Source organism: Halyomorpha halys, unplaced genomic scaffold, assembly GCF_000696795.3.
Source record: "Halyomorpha halys isolate HHAL.00 unplaced genomic scaffold, Hhal_1.1 Scaffold2460.1, whole genome shotgun sequence".
NCBI lineage: Eukaryota > Metazoa > Arthropoda > Insecta > Hemiptera > Pentatomidae > Halyomorpha > Halyomorpha halys.
In genome coordinates this window covers 109695-134770 of record NW_027106513.1, presented here as the reverse complement: position 1 = coordinate 134770, position 25076 = coordinate 109695, and the positions used below count along the sequence as shown (strand labels likewise).

General features: G+C 29.7%; 1 protein-coding gene and 1 long non-coding RNA gene across 2 annotated transcripts in view; one reads left to right on the top strand and one right to left on the bottom strand.

The window, feature by feature from the left end:
- Nucleotides 1-10629: 10629 nt before the first annotated feature.
- Nucleotides 10630-25076, bottom strand: part of Hmt-1 (ABC transporter ATP-binding protein/permease Hmt-1) — a 20358-nt gene continuing 5911 nt past the window's right edge. The window contains exons 4-14 of the mRNA XM_014437321.3: nt 23938-24136; nt 22869-23029; nt 22274-22511; nt 20423-20598; nt 20119-20327; nt 18799-19006; nt 16063-16241; nt 15181-15295; nt 14021-14161; nt 13134-13255; nt 10630-13020 (exon numbers count right to left, since the gene is read on the bottom strand). Of these exons, the coding sequence (XP_014292807.1) occupies nt 12903-13020; nt 13134-13255; nt 14021-14161; nt 15181-15295; nt 16063-16241; nt 18799-19006; nt 20119-20327; nt 20423-20598; nt 22274-22511; nt 22869-23029; nt 23938-24136 (1866 nt within the window). The 3' untranslated portion in view covers nt 10630-12902. The remainder of the gene's footprint in view (nt 13021-13133; nt 13256-14020; nt 14162-15180; nt 15296-16062; nt 16242-18798; nt 19007-20118; nt 20328-20422; nt 20599-22273; nt 22512-22868; nt 23030-23937; nt 24137-25076) is intronic.
- Nucleotides 24017-24345, top strand: LOC106691527 (uncharacterized). Its single transcript, XR_001344801.2, has 2 exons — nt 24017-24158; nt 24235-24345. It is a non-coding gene; the product is annotated as an uncharacterized lncRNA (long non-coding RNA).

Here is a 25076-nt window from a genome sequence, read left to right as displayed (position 1 = left end):
GTCTAATGGATCAAGAAATATATGTTTCAAAAATCAAATATTTTATATGAATAATTAGAAATTAACATTTTGTGAATTTATTTTGTCAAATATTATAAAAACTACTATTCCTACAAAGATAAACGTTATAAACTGTTTTGTAGTAAATTTAACTAGCTTTAATTTGAGTGCTAGCAGATATCTGTACATCCTATGGTTTTTGAAAAAAGTTTTTCATAAATTAAACTTATTGTCCGCACAACTATAAATCAATTTATTTTAGTAACTATCATGAAAATTACTATTCCTACTAAGGTAATGGTCAGAAATTACTTTATAGTACAGTAAACTAAGTTTAATTTGAGTGCTAATAGATATCAATACGTCATATACTTCCTGAGATATAGACTTCTCAAAATAAATTAATTAACTATTAATCTTTTTAAGAGATATTGCTTTTTAAAAAGCTATATCCCGAGAACTATTGGATGTAAATTGCTCTATTAGGGTAAATATTTCAGCAAATTCTTTAAATAATGTTCTTTTAGATTTTCTAGAGTTGTTGGTAGTTTTTAAGATATAGAGCTTTGAATGAAAAATTAATGTATTTTTTTCGTTTTGAAATAGCCGCCATTTTTTATCCCCCCTACTTTTACTTGGGAGACTCATCAGTTTTGACTATTAACCATACATAGTTTTCATTAAAGTACTCAAAAATTGGGGTGAAATAACTTCCTTTTTTTTCTTCCAGGCTCTTGTACTACTAGGAACACAAAACTTTTAATGTTACTGGAGCAATGCGGAGCGGAATTAAAGGAGCTAGTACCTAGTTCAAAAATACTTCTTTTTTAAAATATAATTAACGTAACGGCCAAACTTCTTTTCTTTTTATATCAGAAATATCAGCCATGAACTAACATGCTGGGCAATAATTTTATGCCAAATACTCACGATAATAATAAAAACAGTAATTTTTCCTCTTGTTTTGAGTTATTACTTTAATTGATTAATTAATTATAATTTAATCCTTTTACATCCTGGCCATCAATGAAATTAAATTAAATTGTATTAGGGAGGCTGATGGGTGCCCACGTCAACTTTTTATTATTCAATTAATCGTAAAAACCTCTTGTCTAAATGAATATTTAAGCTGAATCTATCAATATCAATCACGGAGGCAGTGATTGGAATATATAATACCTACCGGGTCCCGAGCCACGGCCGCGCCTCACCGCTGTCTAAAGGTCATCGTGTCATCTCGCCTCTAACGTTAAATATCCCCTATAATGATAACTTTCTATTCCAAGCATCAATTTAAAAATTATATTCCGTAATAAATAACCTATCTGCTAAATATTTAGAAAATAATTAATTCAGCCTCTATGGAATAATTAAACAACCAGCACCACTATCTTTTTCGAATTAAATTTCAATTTAATTGTAGTTATTAACCAAACGAAAAAAAAATCAAAAAATCAATAAGTTAAATTTCCCAGCATTGATGTTTAAGATTTCGCAGTAACCTAAAAAATAAAATAGAAAATTTTAATTCATTTCGTCAAATACGGGTTCAAACGACTATCTTGGATCGGAAATATATATCTGGAAAAAGCAATGGTTCGAATGTTTGTCAACAATAAACTTTTGAGCTACTCGGCCGATTTTTACGCGCTATTTATCCAAAATGTTCCGTATCCTCATGTGAAGATTTGAAGCTACTGAAATCCTCAAATTCTTCGATATAATTTAAGGACCTCAGGTCCCCTCAAAAAGACGGGAACAATAACTTCTTGACCAGACTGTACGTCGATAACTATATAGGTTAGTTTATAATATTAACTGCCTTTTAAGAGGGAAAATTTATTTCCCTTCACGCTTCCTCCTTTCTCGCTTTAGTTAAAGTTTAACCTATAAATATGGACATTTAATACTTTTGATGTTAACAACCGATATTACTCTCGGAATCTTGTACTTTTTTGCATATGAAACTCTACTGTCAGACAATCTTCAGTATTTGATATTTAATATTAGAATACATTTTACAAAATAGCAATGTTACAGATATAACAAAATAAAAATATTAGATATTATATATTTAAAGCAATCATTGGAAGCTATAACCAGAAACTCTACAAATGAAGCATTTATTTCATATTTATTTAATAGATAATATACATTTTAATGTTTTAATTTTACAAAAAAAGAACTTATATACACTTTAGCATATATTGTATATGCAAATATGGGATGTCACTATAATTATTTGAGGGGGGGATATAAAATTTCTTGATTGATAAATTACGTCTAATGATCCCATATTTCTATGTCTAATAATATCCTAATTTTCCCATAGGTATAATTCTGAGGTTTGACATTTAACTCTTATTCTGCTCTTATATATGGATATAAGGCCGAAGATTCTCCTGTATTTATTGGGTCAACTAATTAGACTGTTTCCTCCAGTTTCCTTTTTCATTGTTTTTAAATACGAACTTTTTCTTGCTCTTTTAGTAATACGTTCTTACGTCCATTCCCCGTAGAGGGAAAAATTCCCTGTTCAGTGGGCGGGTAATTCATGTATAAAATGTTTGTACAGTCTGGTCAAGAAGTAATTGTTCCCACCTTTTTGGGGGGAACTGAGGTAAACTATTACCGTCAAAGGCATTCCAATTAAACATTACTGGTATCTAGATGATTTTTTTCTGTTTAAGGATTAATTAGATACATTTGCTGTTTGGATGGTGATGAAATTCAGTGCAAAATAAATAAAATAACTGAATTCTAACTCGGGGTCAGAAGGGAGACACAACTACCCTATTAAAGGTTATTAAAACAATTAAAGTACAGAAGAAAATTCAAATTAAGTTCAGGGCAAAAAAGGCTAGGTTAAACGCAATTTTCACTACAAAGCACAGAGTTCCGTTTCAAATAGATTTATGTGGTTATGTGTTAGTTTTTATTTGATCGGCATTATTAACCTGTCATACTTAATTCTACTTAAAAGATTTGGTTCGGTTAATGGGCATTCCTTTTCGGTTCAGAGCTTTCTCCCAACCTTGCTAGGCTCCACTGCTTTCTGCAATAATGATATCATCGGAAAATACTAAATTTTGAAAATGGCATTTTCCTATTTCTTACTTTCACATTTGGACTCCTTAGTTTAACTTCCCATTATATTGAGCCCATGTACATTACAAACAGTAATGGACTTATGCTTTCCTCTTGTTTTGAACCAGCTTCTATCTGATTTATTGCATAAATCACCGTAGCTTTTCGATACAAGCTAAACAATGCCTGAGTTAAGTTTATGGGAACTCTTTTGGGATCTTCCAATGCCTGATTGAGTTCTATCCTGGGCAAATCATCGATTGTAATTTTCGTCTTCAACGGTTGTAACTGAAAGTTGTGTTATGCGCGCATCACACCAGATTTTTACTATAGGGATTTGATCCCATTTGATTAGAGTTAGGCTTAACTCTGAATTTATTTCTGTATTCATTTTTATTTTCATGTGTACTTACTGAAAGTATCAATTCTGAAAGAGTCCTTATTTTACTAATTTTTAAATGTATTTATTGATACTTACAACTGTATTTAAAATATATACAACTACTAAGTTTGATGTTAGTTATACAATGATATAGACATGTGGAAAATCTAGAGATCTCGATGCCATCTTCTTTTTAGAAGCCTAGGAGGATTATGAGGTAATGAAGGAGAAACCAGATTAGAAAGAAGTGGGTTAAGTCCATTAATTTAAAATAGAACTTATGCACTAAACCCAATCTTTGTGAAAAATCACCGAAAAAGAGAAATATGATATATCCTAGAGTGGTAAGTGTTAATAAAAAAAAAATGACAAAAATACAAATGAAGAAGAAATAAATACAAACAAAATTTTAATTTAATGTAATTTTGTAATTGAAAAAAAAAACTGTAAATTTTGCAGCAATGTATTTTTATTTTTTTTGGATTGCCTTTCAAGATAGATCAGTATGCGGTATGTTATACCAGCCCAGTGTATTTGAGTAGCCGTCCTTACTGCCAACAAAGCATTTCCCTCCAGAAAGGATTTATTTCATTTAGATGGGGTAAGCACATTAAAAGGGGCAGAGTAAATAGGATGGAAAACATTAAACAAATGAAAAAGAATGGATTTATTAACTACAATGTTAATACCCTACCTGTTATTAAAATATATATTACAATATCCATAGTGGGCCAAGGATAATACCAACACTCCTGATAGTTCCATTTGGACAAAGAGGGCTAAAATAAAGGTAGAGAGAGAGAGGAGAGCTGCTATTATGGGCAGAGGTGGCGGTAATACTACCTCAGCTGACCTAATGCCTTACCTGATTACAGGGCGGCTGGACAGTCCCTCTCTCAGGTACAGTCCGCTCCAACAGCTCCCTCTGCCTCATAGATATCTCCTATACGAGCCATCTATATTATCTTATATATCTATCAATCTATATCCCATTAACAATATAATTCATTTAAAAATAGATTATTATTTGAAACACAAAAGACAAAACTGGTGCGGTGCGCTCATCACACAACTTTCACTTACCACCCTACTTCGAGTTGAGATTAATCTTTGCATGTTTCAGAAGAGATATTTTTATATTTGACTATATTTGATGGGTTGACTGACTCCAAATTAAACAGTTTTCAGAAAAGTACTTTAAATAATATTTCCCTTCCAAAAATTAAACAAAATATTCTTTATTAAAAGTATGGCAGGAATATAAAAATGTAACAGTTTACTAAAATTTACATTTTTCTCTTACAGTTTATTCCATACTGAATTGTTATAGATTGGAGAAGTTTGTCGGGGGGTGCGGTCAGCAAAGAACAACATAAATAAACAAAACCATATTTATTTATTTTATGCCGACGTTTTGACCTGAGTTTCAGGTCTTCATCAGGGCTATAGAACAAAAGAGATAACAACATTTAGAGTAACATACAATTGAAAAGGAATAGTATACAAACAATATTATTACAACTAAATTTGTTTGTATACCATTCCTTTTCAATTGTATGTTACTCTAAATGTTGTTGTTATCTATTTTGTTATATAGCCCTGATGAAGACCTGAAACTCAGGTCGAAACGTCGGCATAAAATAAATAAATATGTTTTTGTTTATTTATGTTGTTCTTTGCTGACCGCACCCTCCGACAAACTTCTCCAATCATTAATCTACGGTCAACTATCTACACCTCATTATGAATTGTTGTAGGTTCAGTGTTGACAATGCTAAGAATGATTTTATGGAGCTAGTCATATTGTCAACTGAATGGCTCATTTATACGTTAAGTGAAATTAAAAACTATTTATATTTATTTGTATGTAATATAAAAAGATTGATCAGCGAAAATACGTATCTCTCCGCCTCTAGTTAGAACAGATCACTTATTTATGAGTTTTTCGTCATTATCTCTCATAGGATTTTCTGTATTAAATTTTTTTTCTCCCTAAAATCATTGGCTTTCCAACGAGATATAGTACGTCGATATAACAACTCTTATTTCCGAAAATGTGCTTTCATCTTGGAAAAATATTTATCCTCTTATCTCCTCAAGTTAAATATTAAATCCTTTCAAGGTTTGTACTTACCCCTTTTCCGCTTCTAGTAAAAACATGAGATGGTTAATTAATTCAAACAAACTAAATTAGAGGTACTTTAAAGGAAATCATTTTGAAAATTCGGCATTTAAGCTGTATCAGACAATTTCAATGAGGATAACATCTTGCTCATACTAAAGAATAATTAATTGTACATTGGTATATCGAGTTTAATCAAAATCGCACTAGCCGCTTTTGAAAAATAAGTGTGAAAAATCGATTATTTAAAGTGGCACCTTCAATTGGTCACATGGATTACTGTCACATCTCAGGCATATAACCGCCTTTCAGTTTCATACAACTTTTCGATTTTGAGATAGGGTAAATTTTGTTAGAGAAAATCCGTAGATTTCACAAAAAGCCTGTAGAACAACGCCAGTAAAGAAAATTACCACAGTCTACGGTAATGTCTTTGGAATATGTCCAATTCTAAATAATATCAAAACTCTTTTTTCTTTTGTCAGATGTGCCACAATTCAAGCAGAGCAGCGATATCTAAATCTAATGCATTCATTACTAATAAGAAACTAAGTTAAAATACAAAAGTTAAACACGTTTACGTTCTTACTAAAACTGGTATATTTCTTTACAAATTTACAACATATGATGGTGACTCGACCAAAACTGACCATTCTGATGGCTGGGATTTCAAGGAATTAAGTTTTGATTTGATGGTTTCTTTTTCAAAATCATTTCTTAGTACTAGGGTACAAAACAAGCTTCAGCGGTGGGGAATTTGAAATTCCTACTTTATTATTATTAATACTGTAATTAGATCGCAGCTGCACTATCTTCTAGCATTCTCTATAAGTGATTTTTGAAGTCCCCGCCACTAAAGCTTGTTTTGGACACTAGTATCCTTGTCAGGTTGTATAACACTTACCCACCAATTTTATTAATAGAACTTTTTTATTTTCTCGTCATTTAAACAAAATAAATATTATTAAACATAAGTTAAAGAGGTGGTTGTTATTCATATATATGGTGCTTTTTCATACATGTGTTCAGGGAATTAGTTCTACAAGAACTAACCCAGCTAAATTTCTGTTTGCATAACAAAAAATAAAAGCTTTGACCATAAAATTAAGCGTTTGATCATAAAACATGGTAACTGACAAAACGAAAACTTTTACTATGTTAAAATGTTTATTAATCACAATGGTTTACCTTCATTTCGTAGCCACTTACTAACTTAATGATCTTAATAAAACTTATTTCCTAAAGAATTTATTCAATAATATATAAAAACAGCCTTTAAAAACCGGGGATGCCAAAAACTCAAATTCATACACCATTGGTTATCATGTTTTACGAGCAAACGCCTCAATTAATAGGCTGTCCTTTACAATAATATGAAATAATAACATATTCAAAACGAACTTACGACATGATGTTATTCATTCACAAAGGAACGAAGAGAAGGCATTATCACAATTTACTTTCCATATTACAACTCTGAGGTTACTGATCTAATAGCAAAATATCGAAATGGGTGAGAAATACTATGGCGGGAACTGTCAGTGTTGCCAGGCTAGAAATAGTAATAACTTACAAAGCTAAGACTCTGGCGGGAAATTCAAACTTGATCAAGTAGTAGCATAAGACATTTATTATGTAACAAAAGTTGGCACTACCAAAAAATCTGTCACACTACAGAAGTAGGACGCAACTGCTCATTTTTGGGAGAACTGCTCATAATAATTCTTAAAATAATATTTGGATATATAATTCTAAGAAGTAATCATAATCTAAAATTAATGCCATAATAAAACCTATAAAATTGACTATAACCATTTGATGAGAGTAATATTTTATTTATAGTTAAGTAAGTATATTACTCTTATACATACATACATATACATACATACATACTCTTATACGTTATATTATAATATAAAATATATTTGAACCCACAGAGGCTTTATCCAGCTTGTGATGGAACGGCATTGGAGAATTGTTGTAATGTTTTATCAAACTTTCCCGCGTATCAGAAGTACTGAACGAAATAAGCAATATTAGCCCAAATTATTTATATGAATTTCTGTAACTACCTTCACGGTTGGATCTCAACTTGTTTTTTATTTATGTAACCCAAATCTTGTACTTGGAGCTGGATACTTATCTCCTCTATAGACTGTATAGTTTCTGTTTCTTTTATCATACTAAATAAGTAGTGAGGATTTTAATTTTTTTTTGTATGGAATATAAGCTAGGGTGTATTTTTGTTATTGGTTTATATAAATGATTTTCAATTTACTATTCCTGTAAAATAACAACGATATATTTAACTACATATAGTACAGGCTAACTCTGTACTAGGGTTGCCCAAAAACAAATAAATAAACAGTTGATAGTTAAGTAAAAGCAGATTATATAAATACATTTACTGTCGTGGCAGCTGAACCGCAGTATTTTCTTGATAGTTGGTAGTGACTGCCGCATGTAAACGCCTTGATAGTGAACAGTTACAACTTATAACCTCATAACACAAATTTATTTATAATTTATAAACCTGTTTCCTACTTGTTACTTTCTATGGGTACAGTTACAGGTTGAATTTTATCATGAGTTCATATCATCCATTCATTGAACTATTAGCGAGGCTAGATTCACTATCAGCGTTTAGACAAGCACTGTCATACTTTCTCACTATTTTGATATTACTTGCAAGACAGATATCTGTCATATGGAGACGCATTTTAAACTTCAGCGCAAGAAGTGGGTCTGACTGACCAATAGCGATGATTATTCGTCTTACACTTTAGTGTTCTAAACTAACTTGTTTTGATTTCTTTTTATGTTCTATAATCCATTTCCAAATAAATAAGCACAGTAGTGAATTCATTATGTTGAACTATCATTTAATATAAATTGTAACTGAGATCGACAGACCCACCTGTCGCGATCTTCCAGTGAAGGACTAGTAGCGCTATCTAGCGTTAACAGTGGGAAACCTAAATCAAATTTCATGATATGATGCAGAGAAATAATAAAAGCTTTAACAATTTACGAACCGTTTTCTTCTATAAAAGTTATAGCAAAATTATTGTATTTTAGAAAATAAAAAAGAAAGAAGCTAATTTAAGAATACCAGTAATGCACAAAAATAAAATTGGAATAAAAAAATATTTATATAATGGGATTCAAAATTAATATTACCAGGAGGGTTTTTGTTCCTTTGCTATTCAGATTCTAATTGTTTTGAAATTATTGTTGTTGTTATCGAAAAATGTTTTTTTTAAATTTTGAAATCCAATTTTTAGAAATGATAAAGAGCTTGGTCTGAAATAAATAGATTTAGATAAATTATTTACAAATTAATGAATTAAAATTCATTAGCTGTGCCTCCAAGATTCACTTGCCCCTCTCTACTCCATATCCTACTATAGGTACAGAAATGGAACCATGATGGGAAACTTAAGGCTACTATCAAATACCTACACCATTGACCAGCTAAATGAAGTATAAAGATGTTTATTACATACATATTAAAGTATAATTTTTAACTTTGACACAATTATTTCAAGCCTTAGTCAGTTGCAACATAAATTCTCATATATTAGAGCCCAAGTCATTTGTGAGATTGAGAAATTAAATTTCCGCTCATTTTCGAATCTAAAGGAAAAGTAATAACTTAAATTTTCACGTAAAATGGTTATATTTGCTTTGAAAAATAACATTTTTACATAATCACTTGAATACTCCGAATAAAAAATATCTAGAGGATTTGATAGGGCACAACTCATCTCCAAGATCGTTGGAAATAATGTAATAAATAAGGGGCAGATAACAATTATAGGTAAATAAACATATTTTCAACTTAGGGAATCAAATATGTAATCAGGTGCTACTCATTCAACAAATTAGAACGGCATCATCCAATATCAAAATTTCCCTGGAGAAATTTTAACTCTATCACTGAGTTTGTAATGGAGAATCAGGAAACTACAAGAGCTTCAATCCTTTCTCGGGAAATCCCTCCTAATGGACATACCATCATCTCAAATTAATCAATAATTTTAGCTCTTGAAAAGAGGTAATTAGTCTTATGGGTATGGAGGAACTTTATGTTTTCAATTTTTGCATGATCATCCAGAAAATGAATAATCATTAATTGTGTTAGAGAAGAGGTTGGTTAAATTAGTTTTAAATTAAGTAGGCCTAGTTTTAAATTAAGTAGGCCTAGTATCACTTAAGTTTGACAGATCATACTACTTACATTATTTATAATCAGAACATGCTCAATACATAGCCTAAATCAATATCAATTATAGCGTTACCATGAAAAAATTAAGTAAGGACTGAATTTCAGAAATATTAGTTGAGCTTATATATAGAGAGAGTAAGAAACAGCCTAACATTTTTTTTCTGTTGAATTTTATAAGCTGTATTGATATTTTTTTCATTTCACAACAAAAACGGCAAGGATCAATCCATGTGTTATCGCGATTTAGTGAAAGTTGATTTATGTTGTAAAATGAAAATTCTTGAAAAAAAAAAAGAATATAATAGCATACAAAGCAGAATAAAAATGATTGGTGATTATTTCAAACTTCTTAACTTTACACTCTCAAAAATATTACTTTTCAAGCAATTAGTCTATTATCAAATTCAATATATACAAATACATTTAAACACTGCTTTAGCATTATCAATATTCACAAGATTCAATTTATATTAAAAAATTGAAACATTTCATTTGAATATAGTACAGTTGATAATTTCTAAGCAATTTTGTAATGTACCTAATTTTATCTATGGATACTGGACTCAAAAATGAATTAATCTGAAACTTTTTTGTTTTGGAATGAATAACTAAAGAAGTTTGAAGAGTGTAACTTAATTATCCTGAAATTCCATGCTTAATAGTTGAAGTACTTTTTGGAAAATATAGAACATTACTTAAAATAAATAAAATTAGGACTGTTGGGAGACCTGTTTCAGAAAAGGTACTTTTTGTGAATAGGTTAATTCATATCTGAACAGACTTCACAAGATGTAGGGAGTAAGCTTCAAGTACTTTTTAAATAAAAAATATACATATATTTCACTAAAAATATACATATTCAACTGATTCTTAAAAACTAAAATAACAAATCTTCTTATTTTTTTATAACAATTATCGCTAGTAAATTCTTAATCAGATGGATTAAATGATGGGAAAAAAGTCTGCATTTTCCCTAACTATATGACAATTAAGTGATTAGGCATGAGCTCATATTTAGGGAAAAAATATATGAATCAAATGGATAAATGAAGGAAGATGATCCAGGTGGCAGTAAAAAAAAGTATTCAAATAGCAAATAAAACCTTTTTGTTTTCCTATTTGAGTTGTTTTTTCTTCACCGCCACCTGGACCATCTTCCTTTAATTCTAAACAGTCAACCAATAACCTAAAATGGATTAATCTAATAACGAATAAGTATTTCAATATAAATGTTTGCATATGCATAACTATTGAAATTATAGCAACTGCCAAAACTACACTAATATTTCATACATATTTTGTTTGTTAACAATCCCCAATAAATTACTCAGACATTACAGGAATCTCAAATGGATAACGCAAGTTTTAATAAACATATAAATCACAAAGATCATTAATTGTTTAAGAACTATATATTAAACACTAGACACTATAAAAGGAAACATTATATCGACATATTAATGAAATTCTTATTTATGATTGAGTGATAAATATTGACAATATAAGTGGTTTAACATTAATAATTGTAATAATATTATTTGTTACTAACAAAATTTTACAAACACATAGACTATAAAAGTTTATATAATTAATTATAACTTAGAACCACACAACTATGTATTGTAACAGCAAAATTGAGTAAATATTATAATGATGTGCAAATATAATATGTAATACCAAAATGACTTGTAACTTTTTTAAATTAAAATAGACTGAAAACAAATTACTATTGCCCTCAACTTTTATGAACTACAAATACCTTCTGATAAAATTTGACGACTAATCAAATAACACACAGAAAATGATAAATAGTCCGAAGGAATTCCAAAGTTGATTCTTGAAAAAAATTGTACAAGTAGTGAAAGCAATATCTATGAACTAATGCACAGTTAAAGAGAAAATGATTACTATTTACAAAGAAAATTAAAAATTAGTTTGAGTTTTTAAAACGTGTAAGTGGTGAGAGGAATATCAAATACAGCACGGTTGAATCTCAGCCCGTTTATATTAAACTTTAATACATTGAAAATCTACTTATCCATAAATTTTTAATGGAAAAATCTTTTTTTATATAAAATATAATAAAGATCAAACAAAATTTGTATTTTAAAATTAAATACAAAGTATTTATAATTTGTAATTTGTAAATTTGTTAATATAACGCAAGAAAAACAATGAAAAAATAATAATCTCAGAATCTATTTTGCAAACAAATAAAAGAAATTGCTGTATATTTCAATTTATGGATGTATGGGTATGTACTACATATGGATATATCTGTTTTATACGTGCGTATGCAAATTTTGTACATACCATTGTGATACATAATTAGAACAATTTATAAAACAAAATTCCATGCTCCTATGACATTTTACTTATATTTTTTCTTTCATCTAAAACAATTATTTAACTTTGAAAATTAACCAATACATGTTTTTAGAATTAATTACATTCCAAAACATGTCAACAATGAAAAAATGCTATTTTTTTTCTTTAAAAATTTCAAATTCGATTTATAGAGATTCAATAGTAATAGATATTGTAACTGAATATATTGATTTAACCGAACAAAAAGTCAAACAGTGCATGGTTATAAGTAACGTTCAACAGATTTAAGAAATTTAGAAGTAATGTATTTTTAAAATAAAATAATAATGATAGCATTTTAAAAAGTTCTCTTCGGTTAATTACATGTAAATTTTATAAAAAATAAATTAAAGGTAAGGTGACAATCATATCAGTATTATATAAAAAAATATGGGTGGCAACAATTCAAAAGGATGGAAAATATTAACAAGTATGTTTTCATGACTTAACAAATACCACATTTTCAAACATAAGCAGTCTCAAATACCAAAATATAAAATACAATGCTTTAGTCAATAATTTAATAAAATATCATAAAAATATAAGAAATATAACAAATTAATAAACATTTTATCGTAACCAATCCCTAGAAAATCTACTAAACAAATTGGCTTACGATTCCATAGTTTTGTTCACTAATATTGAAAAAGAATAATATCTAACTCAAAGGACCAATAAACCTTTAATATACAATGGTAGCAAACTAAAGTATCTTATTATGTTTCTACTTCGTTACTACCTACGGAACCCCTCCGCTCGCCCGCTGCATCATTGCGTAATTGTTGTTCCCACATCTGAGCGTATTCGCCTCCTTGGGAAATAAGCTCTTCATGCCTGAAAGAAATGAAAATAAGCTTTTATTTGGGCAATTTCCTACAAATTAGCAACAAAGGAATCTTTATTTGACAATTTTCAGTGCTTCCAAAGATACAAAAATAAAATCTCACCTTCCTCTCTCTACGATTTCACCATCCTTGAGGACAGCTATTTCATCAGCATGTATAATTGTTGAAAGACGATGTGCAACAATAATAGTAGTTCTATTAGCGCAGACTTTTGCTAAAGCAGCCTAAATAACAAAAACATGTAGATTACATTGGCATGTAAGGACAGAAAGACATAAGCACTATCACATCAAAGAAATAATTTCTTTTTATTCTTCTAGGAAGAATTTCCAATCAAATAAGGGATTAATTCTGAAGAGTAAGTAAAACATTTTGAATTTTATTATTTGATTTTTAGATAAAAGTTTTACACTTTGGTCCTGTCCTCTGTTGATGGTTTGGCTTTAGAGTTCGGTATATCATGCTTAGTAAGTTCCATACTTTTCCATTTTATAAGAATGTTAATACATTGATAATGTAATAGATTTTAAAATTTTATGTGTTTAAATAGAGAACACAATTTTTAATTAACTTCATTCATCCAAGTTAATAAAATATTTTTGATATATGCATTTGATATGTGTATTAATTTTTTAATAACCCCTTTCTCAGGGGAGACCCCTTGGTAACGAACAAATTCATTAGAACCATGCTGGTCCATTGAAAAGAGGTTTTACTGTATTTTTTTAAATTAAGATACCAACTCCTGATTCTTTTTAATATCACTACACAAATTTTCAGGCAATGATATCAAGTTTAGTAATCGATAATACCAATGAGCATTAATTTTTTATTATTATTATTTCATTTGGCATAATAATATTACTTATGAGACTAACTATAAGAGCCTTAAAAGTGATTTTTTAAGAGAAATAACCTGGCCAAAGATCTTAATGTTTATAATCTGAGCATAACACTTCACTAGAGGGATTATTGAATTAAAATTTTACCTGAATATTCCTCTCAGTCTGTGTATCTAAGGCACTAGTTGCTTCATCAAGCAGAACAACAGCAGGCGATTTTAAAATCGTTCTAGCTATGGCCACTCTCTGTTTCTCTCCTCCACTTAATTTGAGGCCTCTTTCCCCAACCTTGAAATAATAGGGAGATGTGGTTTAACATTAAGGCAAAATAGTTGGTAGTAACATTAAAAAAAGTTAATGAATTCATAAATCATGGCAATGATTAATATTCATTAAATTTTATATTCTGAGAGTATAATAGAATAATCAACTCTTTGAAGGTTAACTGTTACTAGTGAAAGCTAATCATTCACTGGTTATTTTAGTGAAAGTTGACAATCTCAAGCCATGGTTAACCTAATTAATTTCAACTTTCATTGTAATATATAATTTACTTTTAAAAAAAAATAACAATAATAATTGTAGCAGGTAACAAGAAAAGCAGTTCCTCTCTTGAATAACATGAGAACTAAGGATTGGAATAATGAATTTCTGATACAAAAAGAAATAATTAATATTTTGCCACAAATAGTGAAAAGTCCAAACACCCACAGAATGGATTAACTTCCTTTTTGCAGGTAACTCTTTAAGTCTGTGGTGACTGCAGAGCAAGAAAAAATTCAACAAAGTTTGCATTTATCTTTTCTAATAAATTTATTGATTCTTAGAAGTTTACGTGAGAACCAAAAAGCATTACTTCATGCCACATTTTGAACAATATATACAACGAGAAGGGTTACATTGCCCTAATTAATAGATAAGAAGAAATAATTTATGTTGGTAATCTGATTTGAATTTTGCACTATGATATTTCAATATTTTAAGAGGTACCTACTGTCAGGGACATTCTTGCAATAACTTATTAAGGGAGAGCAAAATTTAAAATTTCTCAACTTACAGAAGTCTGTGGGATTTTTTCTAAACGTTTTGGAAAGCTAACCTCTATGAATAGTGTTTATGAACTCTTTGAGCAACGTTTCACCACAATTTTTATAGCTTGAAATAGTTTCTCAAATCTTTATTTTCTAACTTTTTGAGTTTTAAAATTATTGGAGGGGAGGATAATATTCTTTCCCTACTCCCTCCATAATGAAATCCCTATCTACTGTACCATCTATGATAAAATTAAGAGAAAATTAAATACGAACCTGGGTATTGTATGTATCAGGGAAAGATAAAACTCTTTCATGAATATCAGCATTTTGTGCAGCTGAAATAATATCTGCCTCAGGGGCATTAACTCGACCATATTGAATATTAAACCTAAAACAATGATGAAAAATTTGAAAAAAAAAAATAGAATAAGAAATGGAAAAGAATAAATGTAGCATACAAATTAAAATTGCATTGTAGTTTTAAATATTATAACTAATTTATAGTAAATAAATAATAATAATAAAAATGTGAGACAGGAAAGTTGTAAAGGCAAATCAGGGCTACTTTTCCATTAGAAGATATCTTCATAGCAGCATTTTGTTGAAACAGACCAAATTAAGAATTTACAAGACACTCATTAAGTTAAGATACTCATATGGCTGTAAGAGTTGGACCAAAACAATGAAAAGATTCATGCTTAAATTTTAAAGGATTCAACAACGTATATTCTGAGGTGTTCAAAACCATCACAAATTGAGAGAATATATATAAAAATTAAGGGACTATTTACTGACCTGGATATGTACCAATTCATTAGATTTGTAAGACTGTGCTGTGCAGGGCATGTCATGCAGTAGGACAATAATGCAATAGTTATTAATGAACCCTCTATAGGGAAACAGGTGAATGGGCCATGGTTTGGCTGGCAAGAGTGTGTGACAGCTGACATAAGTAAATTACTTGATGTCAGAAATTGGAAGCTATTAAGAGAGAAAACTGGTGATCTATGGTAGAGCAAGCCCAGTCTCAAATGAATGGAATGTGAGCACCGTTTAATAATAATAGTTATGTTAAAATATTATCAACTAAACTTCAAAGAATTTTATATAATTGTTATTTTATGAAATGGAAAATACAAATTAACAAAGGCTTACTTAATGGAATTATTGAAGAGGACCGTGTCCTGTGGTACAACTCCAATGGCCTTACGAACTGACATCTGCTTAACAGCTTTCACATTTTGTCCATCAATTAAGATTTCTCCATTGTTGACATCATAAAACCTGAATAGTAATCTAATAATAGTGCTCTTGCCACCACCTGATGGTCCAACCTGAAACGAATCATATATACAAGAATTATACAATCAATTAATTTAAAATAATTTATAACATTGCTAATTTTTACATAAAATTTCAAAACTTTTAAAAGCTCTCAACTGTAAAACATCATTCACAACTATTAACAATCAACATCAACCATTAATACATTAAAATATGTGAAAAAATAAAACAAACAAAAAATCTGAGAAGCTTGAGGTCCAGCCGGTTTCAAAATAGAGTGATTCTTTATTACCTATCTTATTTAATTTGGAACTAAAAATGTGATGTATAGAGAAGGCACATGGTTTAAGAGTTTAAAATACCTGTGCTAGGGTATGCTGATGATTTGGTATTTGGATGAAAACTATAAAACTAAATACAACTACATTAACTAAGTTTAGAAAGGGAACTAGATCTCGAAATAAATATGAATAAAACAAAATATAAAGTTAGCAGTAGAAATGAGGATTATTTTGGTGATATAAATATAGGAGTGAATACAGCTGAACATGTAGAGAGGTCAAGTATATAGGTTCTACGGTAACTAGAAAAAATTAAAGAGATGGAATAAAAGTGACATTAAAGGTGGCAAAGGCTTGTTATTTTACAATTTATAAATTGCTCAGCTCATGCCTACTGTTGAGAAACTTAAAATTTAGAATTTAGAAAACTATTATCAATTTATTTTGTTCTTTGTGGATGTGAAATGCAGCCTATAACACTGAGAGAAGGACAGAACTTAAGGTTTTTGAAAATGAAGTATTACAAAATTTTTTTTGGACCAAAAAAGGCTTAGTTAACAAGAGAATTCAGAAGGCTACGTAACACCGAATTGAGTGAACTGTACCCGGTAAATATAATTCAGGTTATAGTATTGGGGCGAATAAGATGGGTGTGTTAAGTGTTAAGTAGTAGGTCTTAGTAACAAATGGATCCCTAAAATATTGATAAACATTGAACTGACAGGTAATCGTCTGAAGAGTAGACCGAAGCATAGTGTCAAGAGTGATCTGATATATTTGGGTTTGGATTTGCATCACTGAAAGGGGTATAGAGAGCAACTGGTGGTATCAGCATCGAACCTTCTTCATTATTATAATTATTAACATTATGGCAATTATTTTACTTCCCTAATTCATGATTGATTGAGATTTTTATATGAAGTATAAGTAGTGAGGAATTGGTAAGTTATAGATTTTTTTATATTTCTTAACCTATTTCTAAAGATTTTTTAAAAATATATCTTACCCCCAGACTCATACTTATTCATAGAATAATACCTAAAAACTATTTTGTAGTTGATATTATCTGTTTCTTTCCCTTCTTCAGTCATTTTTCCTATATCTTTTCTGTTCTTATTTTCTGAGTTGTTGAATATTTTTTCTTTGTGTTTAAAAAAATTACTTATCAGTCAACTAAAACATTGCCTAGTTCATCTTCGTAAAGCCATTCTTACTTTTGACTTACTGATAGAGCAACTTTTTCTTTGAGGTACTACTAGTCCATTTATCATTATCATCATCATAGACATTCCCTCTTCTACCACTGTGCAGCGTGAAGATCCCGCTTATAGAGTCTGGCCCAAATCTCTCTTGAATCAATTCTCTTCTCCAACTCCAATCCATACAAAGCTTCCTGAATGCCTCCCTTACACTGTTCTCCTAGGAAATGCGAGGCCTTCCTGTGGGTCTTTTCCCTTCTGTATGGGTCTCATAAGTCTTCCTGGCGCTTCTATCTCGATCCGTCCTAAAAAGATGTCCAAACCTTCTTTAATCTTAGTTTGTGCTCCTCTAGAATGGTCTCAGATGGCCTGACGTCGAGATTAGCCTGTATAGTGGCGTTCTGTATCCTATCTCTCTGTCTTTCATCTAGTCCATTTATATAATATAATAATGAATAAAATAAAATTGATATCAGAAATGAAATGATTGTTAAAATATTAGTATTTAAGCAATACTCTTAAAGAAAAAGCTTCTTAAGTACCATGTAAATTATTTCATAAATAAACATACATATAAAACTCATCAGGTGAAAAATAAGTCTAGGATTTTCCAATCATTTTATCTAAAATAATAATTCAGGTAAAAGTTAGGAAACTGCACGTCGATTTCGACTATTACAGCACTTACTAGACAAACGGTCTAAACTTCCAACACATGACAAAAGATGATCTACATGATTGTAATAAGGCCTTCATAAAATCCTCAATGCTCCTTACTTTGTCACAAATAAAATCATACAAAAGACCTTAATATTCTCTATGTAACCGATCTAGCCCGAACCAGATATCACTCCTTCCATTATAAACTCTCTAACCACTCAAACCCCCTAGTTTCTAATCTTGCATCCTCTTCCATTCCCTACAATCCTCCGAGGCACCTGAAAAGAAGATGGCCACGAGACCAGCTAATGTAAAATGTCATTAGAGTGCTACCAATGGGTAGTTTCTCGACACGCCTGTAACACTCCAATTTAACTAAGATTAGATTTACTAAATGTATTATAATGTACAGTTGTAAATAGCAATAAATAAATATTAAAAAAAAAAAAAAAAAAGGCAAAAGTTACCAGAGCAAGAGTTTTTCCAGGTGGAACATAAAATGAAACATTTTTCAGAATTTCTCTATCTGGATTATAAGAGAAATCCACATTCCTGAATTCTACAGATCCCTCTCTGACAACAAGAGAAGGTGCCCCTGGTACATCCACGATTTCTGGTCTCACTGTCAGTAGGTCAAACATATTTTCCATATCAACAAAGTTCTTTTGGATAGCACTGAAAAAAAAGTTAAATCATGTTCATGAAAGGAGTAAGTGATAATAACCTGAGTTTCACAAAAGTTGTAAATCAAAATACTTTCAGTATTTTTAAAGCAAAGCATTTCAATTACAAATTACTTTAAAAGTATTTACAATACCTAATACTTACGATCAACATTTCTCTTTGAACAAATTTTAATTTTTTCAAAAATAATTAAAAGGATTTGAAACTAATAGGCCCTTGGCCAGTGCTATGGTGTAAACTGTATGATAGTTGCCTTCATGGCAGTATTTACTAGTTATTATAGGAATGTCACAGAAGGTCTAGCATGATAACTGGCAGTTCATATTTCGGCAGTTAGAATCTACTATCACATTAAGTGTTGTCATAATTACTGTTGTTATAGCCAAAACTATCGCATAAACTGCCATGGTGTAAATTGTAAGACAACCACCATCAACATAACATTATTTGTCATGGCAAGACAATAGCACTATCAGGTCTAGACTGATAGTTATCACAATCTTTTGTGGCAGTGCATGGGTCACACTAAGGCCTGTTTATTAAATCAAATTTTATTTGTTTTATATATGTGTGTATAGTTGACCGCAACCCTGACCATCTCCCTATATATTTATTTGTTTTACTATTAATTACTAATTTTATTCTAGTTATTAATTAATATTTAAGAGATTACTTTTAAAAAATGGTGGGAAAATATTTATATTTTAAAATTTGACTGAAAAAAATAAAATTTTATAATTCATAAATTAATAATTATTTTTTGACACTGGTTTAATTTTTGAAATACAAAAAGTATTCTGTTTTTTAAAATATAAAATACAAAGAATATATTTCATATTGTATTTTGAAATTCTGTTTAAGTCTAACTATAACATTTTAAAAATAGAGTGAAACCAAATTTAAAATTAGGTTTTCAAACAACTCTAAAAATGATTTTATTCAAATTTCATTAATTAATTTACTTAATTTTTAGAAAATGAATTATGTTTTTATCTTCATGTAAAAGATTTTCTTTAAGAAAACATACTGTCTTATACACACAGATGACTTAATTGATAAAAAAATTTCAAAATTAATAATATAAATAAATAAGATCAACATACCGATAATATGTACCAAACCAATTGAGAGGTACATAAAGCTGCATGATATAAGAAGCAAACAAAACATAATCTCCGACTGTAAAACCATCCTTTTGGTAAGCGACTAAATAAACACAAAGTATAGAACCGGCCAGAAGTCCAGTGCTCACAGTGACATTCTGGAGTGTGTTCAAAATGTTAAGAGTAACATTTGATTTCCATTCTTCATTCTGTGGTTAGAAAAAAGCAACTGATATATAAGGTAGATATGGTCAAAGTAGGTGTATCCTTTTAAATATATCAATATACATCCATTTTTACTCACTTGATAGTTTATTACTGCTTCTCGAAATGCATTAACTTCATATTCTTCAGCACCATAATATTTAACAGTTTCAAAGTTCAACAAGGAATCCACACTTCTTGCTTTGGTTGCATTATCAGCCAAGTTCATTCTTCTCTGAAACTTTGTGCGCCATTCTGTTACACATATTGTTGCAACTAAAAAAGAAAAATGTATTAAAAATCAGATGTCATTTTCAACTATTCTGAAAATCAATAATTAAAAAAATTGTTTTCAAGATTTCCTCAGTTAAGATTTGATATTAGAATATACTAATACATATATACAAATATTATGTCCTCAAAATATCCAACTAAGAGTTAAAAAGTCTAAATTTTATTCTATTCTTCTGAGTATTTAAAAAAAAAAAAAACACCTATATATAACATTTTGGGAGCGTGGTAGCCACGGGGTAAAATATGTGGCTAGTAACTCCAAGGACCTGAGTTCAATTCCGGCTGGGCAGAAAATTCTTGTTTTCTGTTACACTGTAGCCGTGCGTCAACTACTGTGGGTTCTGGAGCCCTCCTGGGGTCCACCCAGCCTCTTAAATTGGGTAAAAATCTGGTGGTCGAGCGTGATTCTGACCAAATCACCTCCTTGCAGAACCGTTGATCTAGTAACAGTATTTCTTTACGAAGTGCTGAATCCCTGACCCTTTCCTTCATGGGTTGTAGCGGTACAGTTTTTAATTTTAATATATAACATTTTAATATAAAAATAAGAAAAATAAATTCATCAATTATATACGAATCAGAAATAATACATGCAAAATTTGAATCTGAACCTTCATATAATTCTGGATTTGGCACATAAAATATTTCAAATAAGATATGACTAGATGTTTATCCACTTTCATTACTTGTTTGTTTGAAATAAAGAATTAGCTGTATCTTTAAAATAAATAACAACAAATTTACATTTATTTTTTAAAGCATTCTCATTTAAGAATTACCTACTGATGCAATAAGACATTTGGTAGCAATTTGAACCATTTAAATTTTAGATATTTTTATCTCAGCTATTATAATACAAATAAAATTTAGCTTAATCTTTTGAATTGAATCAGTTTATTCATTCCACCAATCTGCTTTCTAATGTCCTTAGACAATCCAACTACTCCAAGATGTTAAGGAAATATCCTCAAACATTGGTGGTTCAGATTATAACAAGTAATCCCAACTGGTTAGAATTTCAAAATTTATATCCACCACCTGAATATAGGAAACATTGGATTAAGTAGAAAATAACGACAGCTGATGCTCTTTCTTTGCATCACAAAATTTAGTCAAGTGATGAATGATGGTAGAACATTACAAATGAGAAATTATCTTGAAAATTCAACCACAAGTCAATCAATTCTACCAGAAAATGGGAATTCAATACAGAGATCATGACAAGGTTCATGGTATCCTATTTCTTTAAAAATATAAATTGGCAACAAAGGGATAAGATATTGAAATATAGACTATAGATATGGCTAGTCACTGTACCATGGGAAACAGCTCGCAATAACGAAAGGCTCCTCTAGGCAATCTAATTATGATTCAGTGAATATTAATTTAAAAAAAAAATGGGCCCAACTCAAAAAGAATATTTAATTTTGAATCAATTTAGATATAGAATAAGATTAACAAACAATTACAGTCACTAGATCACTTCTCTATATATTTTTGGATGTTTGCTGAGATGAGATGTGACTAACTAATAACACTTATTATGATTTAAATTTTGAGTTAGACCCTATTCAGTCTTGATGTGCAACATATATAAAGAATGATAATAATATTGCACAATAATTTGCTTAAGTCTAATGAAATGCTAAATTATTACCTATGTACAAAGCCATTGTTGAAAAAACAATAAGCCCAAACCAAATATTATAAGATACAATAAAAAAAACAACAGCGATAATAATATCAGTGATTGTAGGCATGATGCTAAATATTATGTAAGAGAGTAGATTATTTATAGAATCTGTGCCCCGGTCCATAACTCTTAGCACTTCTCCAGTTTTCCTCCCGAGGTGCCATCGTAAGCTCAAACTGTGCAAATGGCCAAACAGTTCTACCTAAAAAAAAAAATTATTAAATTAATATATCAAAATCTGGTGCAGTGCGTGCATCACAGAACATTCACTAACCACCCAACTTTTTTAATGGAAATTAATCTTTGCTCATTTCAGAACAACTTCTTTATTATTTATGAATGTAATATTTCCATTAATAAGTTAATTAAAAACTACTACTATTCTGTGCAGTAGGTTTATTTTATAACATTTTATGATTTCACTTCATAGTACGGACACATGAGAACATCTATTTTTTCCTTTACCTAATTATTATTTCATAGTTTAGATTTATGTATTCTTATGTTATTGCTAAAGATGTTTACTATTTTTCTTTTCTTTTTTTTTTATAGCACATACCTCCACTTCTCTGGTAGTGTACTGCTGAACACGAATCCACAAAAATGACCTTAAATTGTTCAAAAGACCCATTCCTCCAGTGCCACCTCCTTGAAGAAACTTGAAACCAACATAGATAAGGACAAGGTCCCAACAAAACTTAGCTGCAGATAGATCATCAACTAAAAAAAGTGTTTAAAAATAAAATTTGCTAAATAATAGATAAGAGTTCAATCACTGATTAAACATATTCTTAGGGTCGAACAGAATTTTTCAGAAGTTAAACAAAGAAATTCAACAGATTTTTTAATATAAAAATAATACAGTCATGAGAAAATTGACAAAAAAAAAATAAAATAAAATAAAAAAAAAAAACAGTTTATCAGCAACAGAATTTTCACTCCAATCACTCATACTCACAGAAGAATATACGTAGTAAAAACCTTCTAAAACAATAGTACTAACTGATAAAATATATATTAAAGAAATAAAATAGTGTATAATATATCAACAGCAAACTTCTACCAGAAGAAATTAATTAATAGAATCTGTTATAACAAATAAATGGTATGTTGAAACCTCATCATCATAATCCTCTAGCACAATCCCTATCTAGCATTACCCATCCTTACACTTCTCCTTGAAGGTTGAAATGGCAATCGCCCAGAGGCCAATTATTAATAATTATATTGGAGTTCTAGTTATGGCCAGATTCTTCAATAAAGTCCTGAACATCTGTGGTAAGCACTCTCACTCATCCACCATTGGCTTTTAATACCAGTGGCACGATTGAGGGAGATCCTAATTTCAAATGTTAAAAAAGTATTGCTGCTAACTTGTAAAGAACATAATAATAATTTATCAATAGCAGTATAAGTGAAACAATTGAGTATAATTAAACTTATAATCACTAAACTGAACAATAATTATTTTTTAATTAAGTATAACACTAGAGGTGAGGTAATATCAACTGTTCAAAAAACAAAACATGGTAACTGAATAATTGAGTCATAATGTAAGGTTAAATGAGACTGAAAAAATTCTAGTTATTACATTTAATTCAGAGATATAAATTAATTAATTTACTTACCAATATACTTATGGTACATGGGAACAAGCAAGTTCACTACACGCCCAGCAATCAAGAGAAGTATACATATGACAACTTTCAACTGGAGAGTGAAATCTTTCTTAGGCCACAAAAATGGAGAGAGGATTTTAATTTTCTTCCAAACATTACGCCAAGTAGAACCTCCTTCCGATTGTGATGAGAGTCCTAAGCCATTTCCCTTAAAATGAATATCAAGAGAGGTGATATGAACTTCCTTAACTTTATTGTCTTTTAACTTATTTGAATGAGAGTGTGATTTGAAAACATTGCCCATAGTATCATCGGAGATTTAGAAGAAAGTTTGGTAAAGCTCAACAAAGTTTAACAACTTATCACATGTTTTATGGACAAATTAGAAAATCAAATTGAATAAAACTCAAAAATTGTGTTCTTTGTAATTTATTCAGCAGAACTTACAAATGAACAGATAAAATGAGGGGTATGTAAATTTCCTTAGAACCAAAGAATCAGAAATAGAGGGTATAGGGACAGAGATTTTTTAATGAAAATAGACTATGATAAATAATAGTACTTATTTTATATTATTGTATTTGTTCATTCATATATATTTGTAATAAAGATTTATATAGTGCTTATGTTTAAAAAAAAGGAAGTATTTTTTGTTTAATTTTATAGATAAGACTTAAAATTATCTTGCGCCTGTACGATGGAAAAATCTAAAATGATAAAAGTAAAGAAAAACGAGTAATTAATTACTATATCTTTTTTTAAGCTATCATCAAAACATAAACATACCAGTTAATATATCTTCAAATTAAATGACCAATTTAGATCATGAGTTCAATATACTGGCAATTTTCTAGGTCATTGAATATCCATGTTGATATAACTTAAATTAATTACAAACATACTATCTCATGACAACAAATCAATGAACAAGTAGAGGTAATAAAATAATAGAACAGTAACAATAACAAAATTTTCACATTTCTTCAATTTATTCAAGGATAAGAAAAAATGACTTGGGTACCTTTGACCTAATTAACATATTTCCAGTTTTAGCGCATTATAGTCTTGTGTTTCACAAAAACTAAAAATATCTTAAGTTGATCAAAAGTAAGATGTTTTTTATTTATGAAAAGTTAAAAACCTGTATA